Source organism: Oncorhynchus nerka, linkage group LG23 (assembly GCF_034236695.1).
Source record: "Oncorhynchus nerka isolate Pitt River linkage group LG23, Oner_Uvic_2.0, whole genome shotgun sequence".
Taxonomy (NCBI): Eukaryota; Metazoa; Chordata; class Actinopteri; order Salmoniformes; family Salmonidae; genus Oncorhynchus; species Oncorhynchus nerka.
In genome coordinates, this window is record NC_088418.1 from 51,405,225 (window position 1) to 51,422,696 (window position 17,472).

Sequence of the window (17,472 nt, forward strand, 5' to 3'; positions counted from 1 at the left end):
AATGTTTTATGATGATTATTATTATTTGACCATGCTGGTCATTTATGAACATTTGAACATCTTGGCCATGTTCTGTTATAATCTCCACCCGGCACAACCAGAAGAGGACTGGCCAACCCTCATAGCCTGGTTCCTCTCTAGGTTTCCTAGCTACCGTGCTTCTACACTGGCATTGCTTGCTGTTTGGGGTTTTAGGCTGGGTTTCTGTACAGCACTTTGAGATATCAGCTGATGTACGAAGGGCTATATAAATACATTTGATTTTGTGAGCATGTAGATCAGGTTCTTCACATTCACTCAGACACAGTGTCATGGCTGGACCTGAAGTGGGTGTGTGAGAGTAACATCTGGCCCTACATCTGCTAAACGTCTGTCAAATGTGTCTGATGTCTGTTGAGCATCCGGGGTATGCGTCGTCTTTTTGAAGTCAGGGTGTGTGTATGGAAGGGTTATGGAGGGACGCGACTCCTTTCTAATCTTTCTCTGGTTGAACGGAAACTGGTCAGGGGTCAGCGGACAAGCCAATTAGAAGTGGAAATCAATCTAAGTGCAAAAACAAACTTTGAATGGCTTAAAGTGTAGCAGTCCCTGCACACACAGACACACGGAGACGGTTGCTTTATGATCGTTCAGGATTTATTTCAGGAGAGAAAAAAAAAACTCAGTCATTCTGGCTTCTGTCATCGTCATGGTAACTGATATGTGCACATGATTGTCGAAGGCATCGGATATACAAGCCCCATAACAGAAGGTCATCACAGCACAGTAAGAGTGGCAGGGCAACTCACTCTGCCACACAAAATGGAAGGAGGTGTCTGCTTAACGAAGTAGGACGAAAGTTGCCCCTTACCACTGATACAAGGTCAGATATTTTCTCATCCCCCTAATGGCTTAGGTTCAGATCAAAGGAGGGTATTCTGATCCTAGATCTACAGTTGTAAGTATCTATTGATTAAGGTTCAGATTTAGGGAGGATATTTTGATCCGAGATCTATGTTTATGTTAGTATCTAACGGTTAAGGTTTAGATTAAGGGAGAGTTTTCTGATCCTAGATCTGTGGTTAAAGGGAACATCTACCAGGAGTCGTTAGTGAGAGACCGCCACACAAGATGGACATTTGTTTTGGTCACATGCAGAGTAAATAAGGCCCATTCCCCGGGCTCTGGACCTCACAGGAACCCACAGGGAGATGCAGTGGTCCCCAACAATACTCTGCTCTCTATGGACACATTGATCTTCTTCTTTAGATATAGATACAAACATCATTCAATGGCATATAAAGTTAATGCAAACACTTGTGGAGGTGGATTTCTTTAAGCACTTTTCAACATGCTTTGCATTTCATCTTCAGAAAAACCTTGTGATGCATTGTGGGATTTTTTTTTCTCATGACAGTTGATCATGGGCATGTGTTTAGGTGTGTTGTGATGCCTGTTGCCGTAGTGTCAGTGAGCAAGGGGGAAAAGTGGACGACAGATGACTTAGGCAGATACGTGTAAAAAAAAAAACAGTGGATGTCGTATCAGTCAAAGCTTCAACGTTTACACACATTGCAAACTAAAGCCTGAGTTTACTTTTAATTTTTTTATTTTTTTATCAGATATTGTTTAGAATGCTGATGGCGTTATCTCCATGGTAACTCTGTAGATGGCAGTTACTGAGTGTTTGGTACAGTATGCTCTGAATATCGTGGTATCAAAGCCCAGTATGGTGTGGGATGGAGGGGTGTGGGGGGGGGCTGTAGCTCATTTAAAACACATTAAACATTCCAAAGAAAATACAATCACCCCCCCCCCCCCCCACACACACACACGCCGGCACTGCACAACATTCGCAAAGGTTATCTTAAAAATTATCATTCATATTCACAATTTATTTACAAGACGTTTTCAACAAATATATTCATTCATATCAGAAAACAAAATGTTTGCCTCGATAAAAAATAAATAAATAAACAAAAACAGACCCCTAAAGTAAAGTCTACCCACCCCTAAAAGAATCCAGTCCATGACATCACTCTTAATGATGGTTGACCCAGCACCACGAAGCCAGGTAATAATACTGCATTATGACCCCTAAATGTAGGCTATATGCATGCTGTGTCTGGCCATTGTCTGGTATGGGGACCCTGGTGTCGTGAGCGTAACAGTCCCAGTGTTGGGTGAAACTTCTACAGTATACAGTGAACTGGTCTTAAAGAAACTAGAAAGAAAAAGAGAGGGAGGGAGGGGAGGGGTGGGACAGAGAAGAAAGGAGAAGGCAAGGGGGAGAGAAATCAAAAACATCTCGTCTTCGGTCATCTTTCTCCAGATTATCAGAGTTCAGCCCTTAAGTTTCAAAACTATCCATTTCTCAGTGGGGATCGGCCAGGGTTATACGTCTAGCTCATAGCTAACCATCAGTTTTTAATCAGGTAAAATCAGTTTGTCCTCATGTTCTCTGTTTCAAGACTGCTTTGGCTAGACATTACAATGACATAAAGGGATCGTTGGACTTGCATTTAACAGAGGCAGACCACTAGACACTCTGTAGACAAATCTGTGCTCGCAAGCGGTTTCTACAGCAACAAGGGTCACCACGGCGCCCAGTCCAAATCCCTGAGAACTTGTGTACTGGGTGCCGATTGATGATGTCATCATGATGATGGCTCTTGTGGTGAGGTCATGGCTTTGTAAAAGGGATGGGGGTAGAGACAACAGCTCCACCATCTTTGGATCGTGGGAAACTGATACTGTAGGTCAGGGGTTCCCATGCTTACACGACATTACAGAAATGGCTGCTCTTCTATATGGACTTTTTCTGAGGCCCATTTGGAACTGCCTGGTTTCCTACCTGTAGCCCCTGATCTTTAGGGTGGGAAACCCCACATGTAACTGGTGATGGTTAAAAATAACAGCATTCTCCAACTCTATCCTAAACCTGCAGTGCGTTTCATAATATACTGTATATGCGTCCCCTATAGGATGGTCGTTATGAAAGTCTTCTAACGTAAGACAATAATTAAACATTGTGCATGTTTCCCTTAACAAATATGTTGTACAATGCTCTGACCTCATTTTGGGCATTTTATAGTTTACATTCTCTATTCTCTGTCTGATAAATTCACGTAGATGAGGAGTCTAACTTGGTGGCTGTACACACATTATCTACGTCTGAAACCGCGTCCAAACCTCATGTGCAAATAGATAAAGCGCTTACTCATGAAACATCACTCAACAGTCTTATGGTACTTTTAAAGCACGTCTTAAACATGGACGCAAACTAAGAGAAATCAACATGAACATGGAAAAAAAGCGCAAGAAAATAGAAATGAAAAATAATCCAGTTGGTAACTGTTAGCCCAGCGGATGAAATATAGAAAATAAACAGAATTTTAAAAACTCACAAGTAGAACCTTATAGAAGATGTAGGAAAAACTAGAGGGAAATTGAGTTTGACTGACATAGACAACACCCAATTGACAGAAGCTTCTGAAAACACACCCACTCCACTCATCATGGTCTCTGACAGAAACAAACACTCAAAGGTAAACCAATCAGTAATGCTCTCGGAGTGGGTGTGGTTCCACAGAGTCGACACAATGGGCGTGTCCAAGGTGAGTATGGCATGTTGTTATTGGTGTAATGGGTTTAGAGTCCTCTGCTCTCCCAGTCCTCCCAGATGCAGCATGGGGGAGGGGCAGGGCAGGGGGCAGGCTGGGAGGGGGTAGTAGGGGCACGGTAAGGAAAGGGAGGGTGCGGTTTTCGCTCCGCTCTCTCCCTCACAGCGCCGTAGCCTCCCAGCTGGTCCCCCGCGGGACCTGGCGTCACTTAGTCTCTGTTAGTACCGTGGCAACAGTAGAGGGGTGGGGCCGGGTGAGCTCCATCCCCCCGGAGGGGGAGGAGGATGCTGCAGATGCCAGGCTGCAGGGGGTGGGAGTAGCTGGGGCACCTGGAGGGAAAACAGAAGCTATGAACACACAGTCAGAACTAACAAACTGGTAGTTGGTGTTTACTAGTTCATGGTTTGTGTGTGTGTGGATGCATACATGTCCACTTACAGTCCTTGTGAGGTGAGTCCACAGAAAAGCTCTTCATAATGGCTGCATTAGGGTTCTGGCTCCGAGTCTGGCTTGGACTCGGAGAGGGTTGAGTAGAGCTCTGGCTAGGGGTCTGGTTGGGAGTCTGGTTGGCCTGGTTCCTTTGGTTCTGCATCTGTGCGGCCCGGCTGTTAGGAGGGTGAGGGTGAGAGCTGTCCATGCTCTGGCCCATACTGCTGCTCAACTGCAGTCTCCTCATGTGTCGCACCACTGCAGTGGCATTGAAGGCTTGCTGGAGAGAGAGAGAGAGAGAGAGAGAGAGAGAGAGAGAGAGAGCAAGGAAGAGAGAGAGAGAGAGAGAGAGAGAGAGAGAGAGAGAGAGAGAGCAAGGAAGAGAGAGAGAGAGAAGAGAGAGAGCAAGGAAGAGAGAGCGAGAGAGAGAGAGCAAGGAAGAGAGAGAGCAAGAAGAGAGAGAGAGAAGAGAAGAGAGAGCAAGAGAGAGAGAGAGCAAGGAAGAGAGAGAGAGAAGGAGAGAGAGAGCAAGGAAGAGAGAGCGAGAGAGAGCAAGGAAGAGAGAGCGAAGAGAGAGCAAGGAAGAGAGAGAGAGAGAGAGAGCAAGGAAGGAAGAGAGAGAGAGAGAGAGAGAGCAAGGAGAGAAGAGAGAGAGAGAGAGAGAGAGCAAGGAAGAGAGAGAGAGAGAGAGAGAGCAAGGAAGAGAGAGAGAGAGAGAGAGAGAGAGAGCAAGGAAGAGAGAGAGAGAGAGAGAGAGAGAGAGAGAAGAGAGAGAGAGAGAGAGAGAGAGAGCAAGGAAGAAGGAGAGAGAGAGAGAGAGAGAGCAAGGAAGAGAGAGAGCAAGGGAGAGAGAGAGAGAGAGAGAGCAAGAAGAGAGAGAGAGAGAGAGAGAGAGCAAGGAGAGAGAGAGAGCAAGGAGAGAGAGAGCAAGGAAGAGAGAGAGAGAGCAAGCAAGGAAGAGAGAGAGCAAGGAGAGAGAGAGCAAGGAAGAGAGAGAGCAAGGAAGAGAGAGAGAGAGAGAGAGAGAGAGAGAGAGAGAGAGAAGGAAGAGAGAGAGAGAGAGAAGGAAGAGAGAGAGAGAGAGAGAGAGCAAGGAAGAGAGAGAGAGAGAGAGAGAGAGAGAGAGCAAGGAAGAGAGAGAGAGAGAGAGAGAGGAGAGAGCAAGGAAGAGAGAGAGAGAGAGAGAGAGAGCAGAAGGAAGAGAGAGAGAGAGAGAGAGAGAGAGAGAGAGCAAGGAAGAGAGAGAGAGAGAGAGAGAGAGAGCAAGGAGAGGAGAGAGAGAGAGAGAGAGCAAGGAAGAGAGAGAGAGAGAGAGAGAGAGCAAGGAAGAGAGAGAGAGAGAGAGAGAGAGCAAGGAAGAGAGAGAGAGAGAGAGAGAGAGAGAGAAGGAAGAGAGAGAGAGAGAGAGAGAGAGAGCAAGGAAGGAAGAGAGAGAGAGAGAGAAGAGAGAGAGAGAGAGAGAGAGAGAGCAAGGAAGAGAGAGAGAGAGAGAGCAAGGAAGAGAGAGAGAGAGAGAGAGAGAGAGCAAGGAAGAGAGCGAGAGAGAGAGCAAGGAAGAGAGCGAGAGAGAGAGAGCAAGGAAGAGAGAGAGAGCAAGGAAGAGAGAGAGAGCAAGGAAGAGAGAGAGAGCAAGGAAGAGAGAGAGAGCAAGGAAGAGAGAGTGAGAGCGACCAGTATATGATTTATAAAATCTACATGAAATAAGCAATCACTCAAGACACACTCAGACACTTGAATGACACTCAGACATTTATTACCATACATGCAAACGTACCCTCCATTTGCTCTTAGCAAAGTTTTTTCTGATCTGTCTGCTCACAGACTCGTGGATGTTCTTGCAGAGGGCTGTGTCCCCAGCGATCCTGAACAGACACACACACACACTCTCATGTGGGTATTATGGGATGTTAATGTGTGTGTGTGTGCGCGCATTTACGATCAGTGTGTTCTCTCACCATGGGTGTCTGAGGGCCTGGTCACAGGTGAAACGCTTCGCCGGGTCTTTCTCCATCAGACTGCCGATAAAGTCTTTGGCTGTGAAAAACAGAACAATTGCTCACACTCATCACATCATACACAAACAGTAAACAGTCAGTGTAAAGTTTCCCACACTCCCTGGCCAGTGTACTGAATACCTGGACGAAGGCTCAGCTCTCTTTCCTGTAATAACTATTGTTGTTTTACGGTTTACTGGCAGGCAGGGGGAATGGTTAGACTGGTGCCAAACTGGAGAATAGAAAGTTCACAGATCATGTCTGTGAAGAACTCTTAAAACACCCCTCCCCACCCACCTTTTGGCAAATCTGACCATGACTCCATCTTGTTGCTCCCCTCCTATAGGAAGAAACTAAAACGAGAAGCACCCGTGCTTAGGTCTATCCAACGCTGGTTTGACTAATCGGATTCCACGCTTGAAGTTTGCTCCGATCACGTGAACTGGGATATATTCCGGGTAGCCGCAGACAATAACATTGACGTATAGTCTGACTCGGTGAGCGAGTATATAAGGAAGTGTATAGGAGATGTTGTGCCCACTGTGACTATTAACCTCTTGAAGCTAGGGGGCACTATTTTTATGTTTGGAAAAATAACGTTCCCAAAGTAAACAGCGTATTTCTCAGGACCAGATGCTAGAATATGCATATAATTGACAGATTAGGATAGAAAACACAAAAGTTTCCAAAACTGTCAAAATATTGTCTGTGAGTATAACAGAACTGATATTGCAGGTGAAACACTGAGGAAAATCAAACCAGGAAGTGGCTTCTATTTTGAAAAATCCATGTTCCATAGCCTGCCTTTGCTACATTTAAAGGGATATCAACCAGATTGCTTTTCCTATCGCTTCCTAAAGGTGTCAACAATCTTTAGACATAGTTTCAGGCTTTTATTTAGAAAAAATGAGTGAGAAAGATAACATTGCGTCATTGTATGGCCGGGTGCCAGCAGCGTTTTACTTGGCGCAACAGAGTTTGGGCAGCCATTGCCTTTCCCTCTGCTACTGAGAAAGACAGTTGCGGTTTATATATTATCGATTATATATTTTAAAAACAACCTGAGGATTGATTATAAAAAACATTTGACATGTTTCTGTGGACATTACGGATACTATTTGGAATTTGTCTGCGTTGTCGTGACCGCTCTTTCCTGTGGATTTCTGAACATAATCCGCCAAACAAATGGAGGTATTTTGGATATAAAAATAATCTTTATGGAACAAAAGGAACATTTATTGTGTAACTGGGAGTCTTGTGAGTGAAAACATCCGAAGATCAAAGGTAAACGATTAATTTGATTGCTTTTCTGATTTTCATGACCAAGCTATTTGATGCTAGGTGTACAATAATGTTTTGTTGAGCGATCGATAAACTTACACACGCTTGGATTGCATTCGCTGAAAGCATATTTTCAAAATCTGACACGACAGGTGGATTAACAAAAGGCTAAGCTGTGTTTTGCTATATTGCACTTGTGATTTCATGAATATAAATATTTTTAGTAATATTATTTGAATGTGGCGCTATGCAATTCAGTGGTTGCTGATGACAATTATCCCGCTAAAGGGATGGGTAGTGTCAAGAAGTTAAAACCTTCCATAACCAGAAACAGTGTATTGATGGCAGCATTCGCGCAAAACTGAAAGAACGTACCACCACATTTAATCATGGCAAGGCGACTGGAAACATGACCGAATACAAACAATGGAGTTATTCCCTCCGCAAGGAAATCAAACAAGCAAAGCGTCATTAGAGACAAAGTGGAGTCGCAATTCAACGGCTCAAACACGGACGTATGTGGCAGGGTCTACAGACAATCATGGATGACGACAAGAAAACCAGCCCCATCACGGACATTGACGTCTTGCTTCCAGTCAAATTAAACAACTTCTTTGCACGATTCCAGGACAATACAGAGCCACCGACACGGCCCGCTACCAAAGACTGTGGGCTCTCCTTCTCCGTGGCCGACGTGAGTAAAACACTTAAACGTGTTAACCCTTGCAAGGCTGCCGGCAAAGACGGCATCCCAAGCCGCGTCCTCAGAGCATGCGCAGACCAGCTGGCTGGTGTGTTTACGGACATATCCAATCCATCCCTATACCTGTCCGCTGTCCCCACATGCTTCAATATGGCCACCATTGTTCCTGTTCCCAAGAAAGCTAAGGTAACTAAACTAAATGACTATCGCCCCGTAGCACTCACTTCGGTCATCATGAAGTGCTTTGAGAGTCAAGTCAAGGATCATATCACCTCCACCCTACCTGACACCCTAGACCCACTCCAATTTGCTTACCGCCCCAATAAGTCCACAGATGATGCAATCACCATCACACTGCCCTATCCCATCTGGACAAGAGGCATACATACCCATCTAAGAATGCTGTTCATTGACTACAGCTCAGCATTCAACACCATAGTACCCTCCAAACTCATCATTAAGTTAGAGTCCCTGGGTCTTGACCCTGCCCTGTGCAACTGGCTCCTGGACTTCCTGACGGGACGCCCCCAGGTGGTGAGGGTAAGAAACAACATCACCACTCCGCTGTTTCTCAACACTGGGGTCAATCAAGGGTGCGTTCTCAGCCCTCTCCTGTACTCCCTATTCACCCACGACTGTGGCCATGCACGCCTCCAACACAATCATCAAGTTTGCAGATGACACTACAGTGGTAGGCACTACAATGGTAGGGTCATCAAGTTTGCACCCTTGTGGGACCCCAGTGTTGAGAAACAGCGGAGTGGTGATGTTGTTTCTTACCCTAACAACAACAACAACGAGACGGCCTACAGGACACCTATCACACCCAATGTCACAGGAAGGCAAAAAAGATCATCAAGGACAATAACTATACGAGCCACTATCTACAGTTGAAGTCAGAAGTTTACATACACCTTAGCCAAATACATCTAAACTCAGTTTTTCACAATTCCTGACATTTAATCCTAGTAAAAATGTCCCATCTTAGGTCAGTTAGGATCACCACTTTGTTTTAAGAATAGGACATGTCAGAATAATAGTAGAGAGAAAGATTTATTTAAGTTTTTATGTCTTTCATCACATTCCCAGTGGGTCAGAAGTTTACATACACTCAATTAGTATTTGGTAGCATTGCCTTTAAATTGTTTAACTTGGGTCAAATAGCTTCCAACACTCTACTCAGCAAACTGGATGCAGTTTATCACAGTGCCATCCGTTTTGTCACTAAAGCACCTTATACCACCCACCACTGCGACCTGTATGCTCTAGTCGGCTGGCCCTCGTTACATATTCGTCGCCAGACCCACTGGCTCCAGGTCATCTACAAGTCCATGCTAGGTAAAGCTCCGCCTTATCCCAGTTCACTGGTCACGATGGCAACACCCACCCGTAGCACGCGCTCCAGCAGGTGTATCTCACTGATCATCCCTAAAGCCAACACCTCATTTGGCCGCCTTTCGTTCCAGTTCTCTGCTGCCTGTGACTGGAACAAATTGCAAAAATCGCTGAAGTTGGAGACTTTTATTTCCCTCACCAACTTCAAACATCTGCTATCTGAGCAGCTAACCGATCACTGCAGCTGTACATAGTCTATCGGTAAATAGCCCACCCAATTTTACCTACCTCATCCCCATACTGTTTTTATTTATTTACTTTTCTGCTCTTTTGCACACCAATATCTCTACCTGTACATGACCATCTGATCATTTATCACTCCAGTGATAATCTGCAAAATTGTAATTATTCGCCTACCTCCTCATGCCTTTTTGCACACAATGTATATAGACTCTTTTTTTCTACTGTGTTATTGACTTGTTAATTGTTTACTACATGTGTAACTATGTGTTGTCTGTTCACACTGCTATGCTTTATCTTGGCCAGGTCGCAGTTGCAAATGAGAACCTGTTCTCAACTAGCCTACCTGGTTAAATAAAGGTGAAATAAAAACATTTAAAAAAATAAAACTTGTTTCAGGTAGCCTTCCACAAGCTTCCCACAATAAGTTTTGACCCATTACTCCTGACAGAGCTGGTGTAACTGAGTCAGGTTGAGGCCTCCTTGCTCGCACACGCTTTTTCACTTCTGCCCACAAATTTTCAATAGGATTGAGGTCAGGGCTTTGTGATGGCCACTCCAATATCTTGACTTTGTTGTCCTTAAGCCATTTTGCCACAACGTTGGAAGTATGCTTGGGGTCATTGTAAATTTGGAAGAACCATTTGGAACCAAGCTTTAACTTCCTGACTGATGTCTTGAGATGTTGCTTCAATATATCCACATAATTTTCCTACCTCACAATGCCATCTATTTTGTGAAGTGCACCAGTCCCTCCTGCAGCAAAGCACCCCCACAACATGATGCTGCCACCAATGTGCTTAACGGTTGGGATGGTGTTCTTCGGCTTGCAAGCCTCCCCCTTTTTCCTCCAAACACAACGATGGTCATTATGACCAAACAGTTCTATTTTTGTGTCATCGGACCAGAGGACATTTCTCCAAAAAGTACGATCTTTGTCCCCATGTGCAGTTGCAAACCGTAGTCTGGCTTTTATGGCGGTTTTGGAGCAGTGGCTTCTTCCTTACTGAGCGGACTTTCACGTTATGTCGATATAGGACTTGTTTTACTGTGGATATAGATACTTTTGTACCGGTTTCCTCCAGAATCTTTACAAGGTCCTTTGCTGTTGTTCTGGGAATGATTTGCACTTTTCGTATGACGGCTGAGTGGTCCCATGGTGTTTATACTTGCGTACTATTGTTTGTACAGATGAACGTGGTACCTTCAGGCATTTGGAAATTGCTCCCAAGGATGAACCAGACTTGTGGAGGTCTACAATTTTATTTCTGAGGTCTTGGCTGATTTCTTATGATTTTCCCATGATATCAAGCAAAGAGGCACTGAGTTTGAAGGTAGGCCTTGAAACACATCCACAGGTACAATTCCAATTGACTCAAATTATGTCAATTAGCCTAATAGAAGCTTTTAAAGCCATGACATAATTTTCTGGTATTTCCCAAGCTGTGTAAAAGCACAGTCAATTTAGTGTCTGTCTGAACATCTGACCCACTGGAATTGTGATACAGTGAAATAAACTGTCTGTAAACAATTGTTGGAAAAATTACTTGTGTCATGCACAAAGTAGATATCCTAACCAACTTGCCAAAACTATAGTTTGTTAACAAGACATTTGCCTAGTGGTTGATAAACGAGTTTTGATGAATCCAACCTAAGTTATGTAAACTTCCGACTTCAACTGTATCTATTCTTTACTATCTACTGCATCTTAGCTGCTCTGTCACTGCTTATCCATATAATTATATTCATATACTCATCCCATTCCTTTACTACATTGTGTGTTTTGTTGTGGAATTGTTGGATATTACCTGTTAGATACTGCTGCACTGTCGGATCTAGAAGCATTTCGCTACACTCGCAATGTCATCTGCTACCCACGTGTATGTGACCAATAAAATGTGATTTGACAATACACAAATTCCAAGAGGACGACATCACAGCATAGAGAAAGTAGCCATGGTGGTGTGGTGTCCATATGTGCCAGGTGGGAGGTGGAAGAGGAGGAAGGTGCTCTGTCTGAAGGGGATCCTCACTCCATCACCCACAGCTTACCTGAATCAGATATGTCGTCCCAGTACGGTGCATCAAACTCGTAGTCTGCTTTGAGGATCTGCTCAAAGAGCTTGGAGTCATTTTCATCATAGAATGGAGGATAGCCACACAACCTGCAGACAGACAGGAAGTGAGCTCATAAAAGTTAACACATGCATTCACTTCCTACTTCAGGGAATAGTTTACTTTTAAGATGATAATAGAATACCATGAGCATGAATGAGATAAATGCTTAAACAACTATTCAATTGATAACAATAAACTGACAAGGTTAATGTAATGTATCCTAAACCTTTTCTCTGTCTGCTCTCCTAACCTAATTCTGGACTAATTGAACTTCTTCAAGTGGCAAAACGATTTCCATAGAAAACATTAGCCGCCATTATGATCAAACCTCATTAAAATGCCTTTCTCCATCGAACTCTGTTCTGCCTGATGTGGTCGCAATGAGCTTTTTTGTTTTTGTGCTTTCACATTTGGTTAAAAGACTTGAACGTCATTCCCCCGCAGGAGCCCGAGCGATTATTCCACCTGATTACTTGATGCGATCACTACACACCTGAGGAGAGACCCAACCAGGCATGCCAAGCCGGATTGTGTTGAGGTGCTCAGGATCGGCTAACGAGGTCCGAGGCCTGTTCTAATGGTGCTAATGGCTAAATGACAACACGGGAGTAGCTCACTGATCACTGGGAACTCACTGTGGAAACATCAGGGGTCTACCATCCAGAACTGCATATTCTTGGATTTAATATATTTACTTGAACTCTAAACACATATTTGGTGTAATTTAGTATTGCCTAGGCTATTCACAAGGATGTTTCAGGACTACTTATTGAATATATACAAACATTCACAGTTTAATCCACTGACTGTGTGAACGCTGTTTCTCAGACCATTATTTCTCCTCGCTCACATGTGTAGAGGTGACAGGAGCGCGCGCACACACACACACACACACACACACACCTCTAAGGACCCTAGTGACACCTAGTGATCCTTATATCCAAAGCTGTGTAAGCATGGAGAGTTACATAACAGCTACATCAATAAACAGACAGAGATGTATATAAACAGGTGAAAACAGAGAACAGAGGATGTCTGAGCAATTGGGGCGGGAGAAGGAACAAGGGGAGAGGGGAAGGATGAGAGCGAACCAGAGGGCAGAGCCTGCTTTGCACATCACAGAGCTCATCTTGCGACAAACCATTGAGAGCCAAGATCAACACAGAAAGGGAGAGAGGAGCAAAAATGAGGAACGTTTTCAGGGGATGAGGAAGATTTGCACTGATGCTCTAATGACTGAGGTAAGGCACCTTTCTCACAGCCTTTATTGTTCTATTACCCCTATTCACCCTGTCCCTAACCCTGAACTCTAACCCCTAAACACACACATACGTCTGGAACTCAGTCAGCGAGAGCTGAAACACACACAGCGCTAAATCTGCTCTGACTCAGAGGTTGTCCGCACACAGACAGAGGGGTGAAAGACAAATGAAAAACAAGAGAGACATGTTGAAAAGTCTGTTTTTTCTCCTCAGAAGCACTATGTCCATACATGGTGACTGAGCAGAGCAGAGTGTAGCAGACCAACATCTGGCTCTGATGAAAGGAAAGAGAGAGGTATGATGTTGTGTCATTCTCCATTAATGGCCATTACAAAACACAAACATCCACGCACACACACAATAAGTCAAACTTGTGTGAACTTGTGAAATGCATCTGCACTCTAGAAGACATGAAAATCACAGAGTGACCAAGGATCCAAACCAAGGCCCTCAATATAAAGCTGTGAATTCTGCCCTCATGGCATTGACTGGGTATGGGAACACATAGCATGTATGTAGGAGTTGTACAATAGACTGTAAATACTTACAGGATGTATGCAATGACTCCGATGGACCAGCAGTCCACTGCCTTACTGTAGGGCTTCTGAGCAAGAACCTCTGGAGCTGAGAGAGAGACAGAGACAGAGAGAGATATGTGACTGATGACATAACTGGAGACAGTCAGAGATGGAGAGAGACGGACATAGAGACATGTTCTCCGTCCTAGATTAACCTGCTGTCGAGCCCAGAGCTGGAGCTCATCCTATCAGAGGCTGTGACACCCCCCCTCCGTGGGCGATTAGAGACAGAGAAGCCTGTCCAGACTAATCAATGATAACGGCCCAGACAAAATAAAACTGATATCACCCAAACAACAGCCGCCAGACAGGACAAAATCAAAGATTGAGGTAAATACAGATTACGGAACAGGAAACACACACACAGTCACAAGCATAGACACACACACAGTCGGACACGCATAGATGCTTGTGCACTGAGAGGCTCAAATGTAATACTTAAAACTTTTTTTTTTACTTGTGCTGGGCTGAGTGTGTGTGGTACGCATCTCCTTTAACAATATGGCCAACGTGTGTGTGTGTGCGTGTACCCAGTATGTGTATGCGTGTGTCCACTCTGACGGTGGGCCTGTCCAAACCACAGAGTCTGGTCTTAATTCAGCCATCCCAGGCACTAACCCTGGGCTATTCATACCTCAGGAATGCAGGCTTCTCAATGCAATCATCCAGGACCTGCTATATTTAGCAGCATTTCTAATGCAGCAACCATCACATTACAGCCTCTTAGAATGGAACAGGCCTACAGCAGCCCACAGCAGATGGGGAGGGAGGGATGGAGGGACAAAAACTGCAGTGGCCTCATCTCACAAGATTGTTGGATAGAGGGATGAGGAAGGAGAACAAAGGAGTGTCTGAGCATTTAAAGCCAATGTCATGTGGATGGGACAGTTCCAATGTCATTAACTAGTAAGGTGTTGTTTAGCTGGCCTACAGTACACCGGCTACAGTTCCCTATGGATAAGCTTAAACAAGTGTCTGCTAACTGACGTGCGAGTCGATGTAGGAGCGTGGATAGGACCCGGCAGATAAGACGTCAACATGCTGAGTCTTCAGAGTGTCTGACTACCAGAGGCACCGTCCTACACGTCAACATGATGAGTCTTCAGAGTGTCTGACTACCAGAGGCACCGTCCTACACGTGAGTCTTCAAGTGTCGTGATGAGTCTTCAGAGTGTCTGACTACCAGAGGCACCGTCCTACAAGTCAACATGATGAGTCTTCAGAGTGTCTGACTACCAGAGGCACCGTCCTACACGTCAACATGATGAGTCTTCAGAGTGTCTGACTACCAGAGGCACCGTCCTACACGTCAACATGATGAGTCTTCAGAGTGTCTGACTACCAGAGGCACCGACTACCAACATGTTGAGTCTTCAGAGTGTCTGACTACCAGAGGCACCGTCCTACACGTCAACATGATGAGTCTTCAGAGTGTCTGACTACCAGAGGCACCGTCCTACACGTCAACATGTTGAGTCTTCAGAGTGTCTGACTACCAGAGGCACCGTCCTACAAGTCAACATGCTGAGTCTTCAGAGTGTCTGACTACCAGAGGCACCGTCCTACACGTCAACATGATGAGTCTTCAGAGTGTCTGACTACCAGAGGCACCGTCCTACACGTCAACGTGATGAGTCTTCAGAGTGTCTGACTACCAGAGGCACCGTCCTACAAGTCAACATGATGAGTCTTCAGAGTGTCTGACTACCAGAGGCACCGTCCTACACGTCAACATGATGAGTCTTCAGAGTGTCTGACTACCAGAGGCACCGTCCTACACGTCAACATGATGAGTCTTCAGAGTGTCTGACTACCAGAGGCACCGTCCTACACGTCAACATGATGAGTCTTCAGAGTGTCTGACTACCAGAGGCACCGTCCTACACGTCAACATGTTGAGTCTTCAGAGTGTCTGACTACCAGAGGCACCGTCCTACACGTCAACATGAAAGGATCGGTCATGGAAATAATGTAAAACATCTGTCTCTCACACACTCCGCTGAGATGAAAAATCACGCACGCATGCACACACACACACACACAGTTACAGTGTCAGGGATGCAGTATATAAATCCCCATGTCTGACACAGGGATGGCAGTCGTCTGGCGCGTAGTGCACTGCAGTAGAGCGCCCCGCCATGTTGACTCTCTGACTCAGTCGCTCTGTTAAAAAGGGGAAAGCAGGCGACTGGGGGCAGGGTCTGTCAGCGAGTGATAAGAGCTTCTTACTCCAGAGGCAGGTTGTCTGTGTGTGTGAGCGGCACACAGATGCACCCTCTCCCATTGCAGACACATAATTAAAGCAGTGTGATTTATCCTACACTATACTATATTATAAAGTGTGTCACTGTGAAGCACAGTGATGGCATCACACTCAGTAAGAGTGAACACAACGTAGCATATGACTTTTGGAAAGGATGGTAGCTTAAAAACCTAAAAGGCTTTCATTTGCTTCCAGTATTAACATTTCAGTAGCCAACGACACAAGGTATATTAACATGTGGCATTAACTTCTAAGTCAGGACATTTAAGATTAAGGGGTGGAGAGGCATCTCTTACCCACGTATCCCGGCGTGCCGCACGCGGTCGACATGACGTCCCCACTGCCCTCCATCTTGGACAGACCAAAGTCACTGATCATGATCTTAGACTCGTCCTGGGGGTTAAAATACAGCAGGTTCTCTGGCTGGGAAGAGAGGAGGGAGGGAGGGAGGGAGAGAGAGATGGAGCAATAGATTGTTATTAACACTCTCCCCCTATCACTCAAACTGAGCTCTCCCATCCTTTGATCTGTTTACTTACATACATACCCTGAACATACTGTAGATATAAAATCGTAATAATTCGTTAGGTAGGCTATAACCGACCACACAATACAGTTATGTTGCTGTCGGTTTTATGAAGCCGTATGACCGTACTCCTCTCTCTCAGGCGATTCCGCTCTGTGGTGTATTTCCCAGAAGCCACTGCGTGTTGTGACCCGCTGAGTGGCCTAAATCACAAACGCATGCTGCACCACATCACCGCAATGAATCATGGTCCATAAAACACAAGTGATCCGCACATGTCGAGATGCAGGGGAGAGTAGACAGGGTTTTTGTGTCTGTGTTTCAGTGTGTGTGTTTCAGTGTGATTGTGTGTGATGGGAGAGAGGGAGGGGAGTGCAAGCTTGTGTGTCACCATCACCTTCAGGTCTCTGTGGACGATGCCCAACTTGTGGAGGTAGTCGACAGCGTCTAGCACTTGTCTAATGAGCGTACTGGCATCTTTCTCTGTGTAGAACCCCTTCTCCACGATACGGTCAAACAACTCACCTCCCGACACTCTGTAGACACAGACAGAGAGGCGGTCAGTAAACGAGGTAAGTAAAACAGATGTGCACACACGCAGGCACACATCTGGAGGGAACCTGTTATGAGACAGATCCACTGAGACTTCATTTATGAGCTACACGAATCTGCCTCCATTCAACCGTGTGTGTGTGTGTGTACCCCACAGTGGGGAGTGCTTTGACCCATTCCAACCCTCTGTGCCACTAAACTTATCCCTTCATGCTCTATACTATCACAACCAATCAAAGTGCACCATACAGTCTAAAACTAACTGTATAGGGAGAACTGTAGCAGAGAGACAGGACAGGAGATGGGAGGGATACAAAATCTAAAAGAAACTGAGAAAAAGGTGCCTCATATTTCTCGGACCATAGATTCACACCGTGGAGGATAGTTAAGCTTCAGACTGTGTGTGTGTGTGTGTGTGTCAGACGGTGCCCTTGCTGTTTTACAGGTTTGTTTTAAGACTCTTAGCCAGATTATGGGGTTTTTAAAGTGCCAGAACAGCCACAGGCCAGAAGCTGAACATCCCATAACTTTCCTCAGTCCTCTACAGCCAACTGGCACAGGGCAGTATAGATGGCTGCTAAGCACTGAT

General features: G+C 45.2%; 1 protein-coding gene across 1 annotated transcript in view; it reads right to left on the reverse strand.

Moving 5' to 3' along the window:
• Window positions 1-614: 614 nt before the first annotated feature.
• The window catches only part of LOC115106115 (calcium/calmodulin-dependent protein kinase type 1D-like), an 87,249-nt gene continuing 70,391 nt past the window's right edge, over window positions 615-17,472 (reverse strand). The window contains exons 4-11 of the mRNA XM_065008214.1: window positions 16,729-16,867; window positions 16,102-16,228; window positions 13,513-13,588; window positions 11,637-11,749; window positions 5,987-6,065; window positions 5,806-5,893; window positions 4,041-4,311; window positions 615-3,931 (exon numbers count right to left, since the gene is read on the reverse strand). Coding sequence (XP_064864286.1) covers window positions 3,807-3,931; window positions 4,041-4,311; window positions 5,806-5,893; window positions 5,987-6,065; window positions 11,637-11,749; window positions 13,513-13,588; window positions 16,102-16,228; window positions 16,729-16,867 — 1,018 coding nt within the window. The 3' untranslated portion in view covers window positions 615-3,806. The remainder of the gene's footprint in view (window positions 3,932-4,040; window positions 4,312-5,805; window positions 5,894-5,986; window positions 6,066-11,636; window positions 11,750-13,512; window positions 13,589-16,101; window positions 16,229-16,728; window positions 16,868-17,472) is intronic.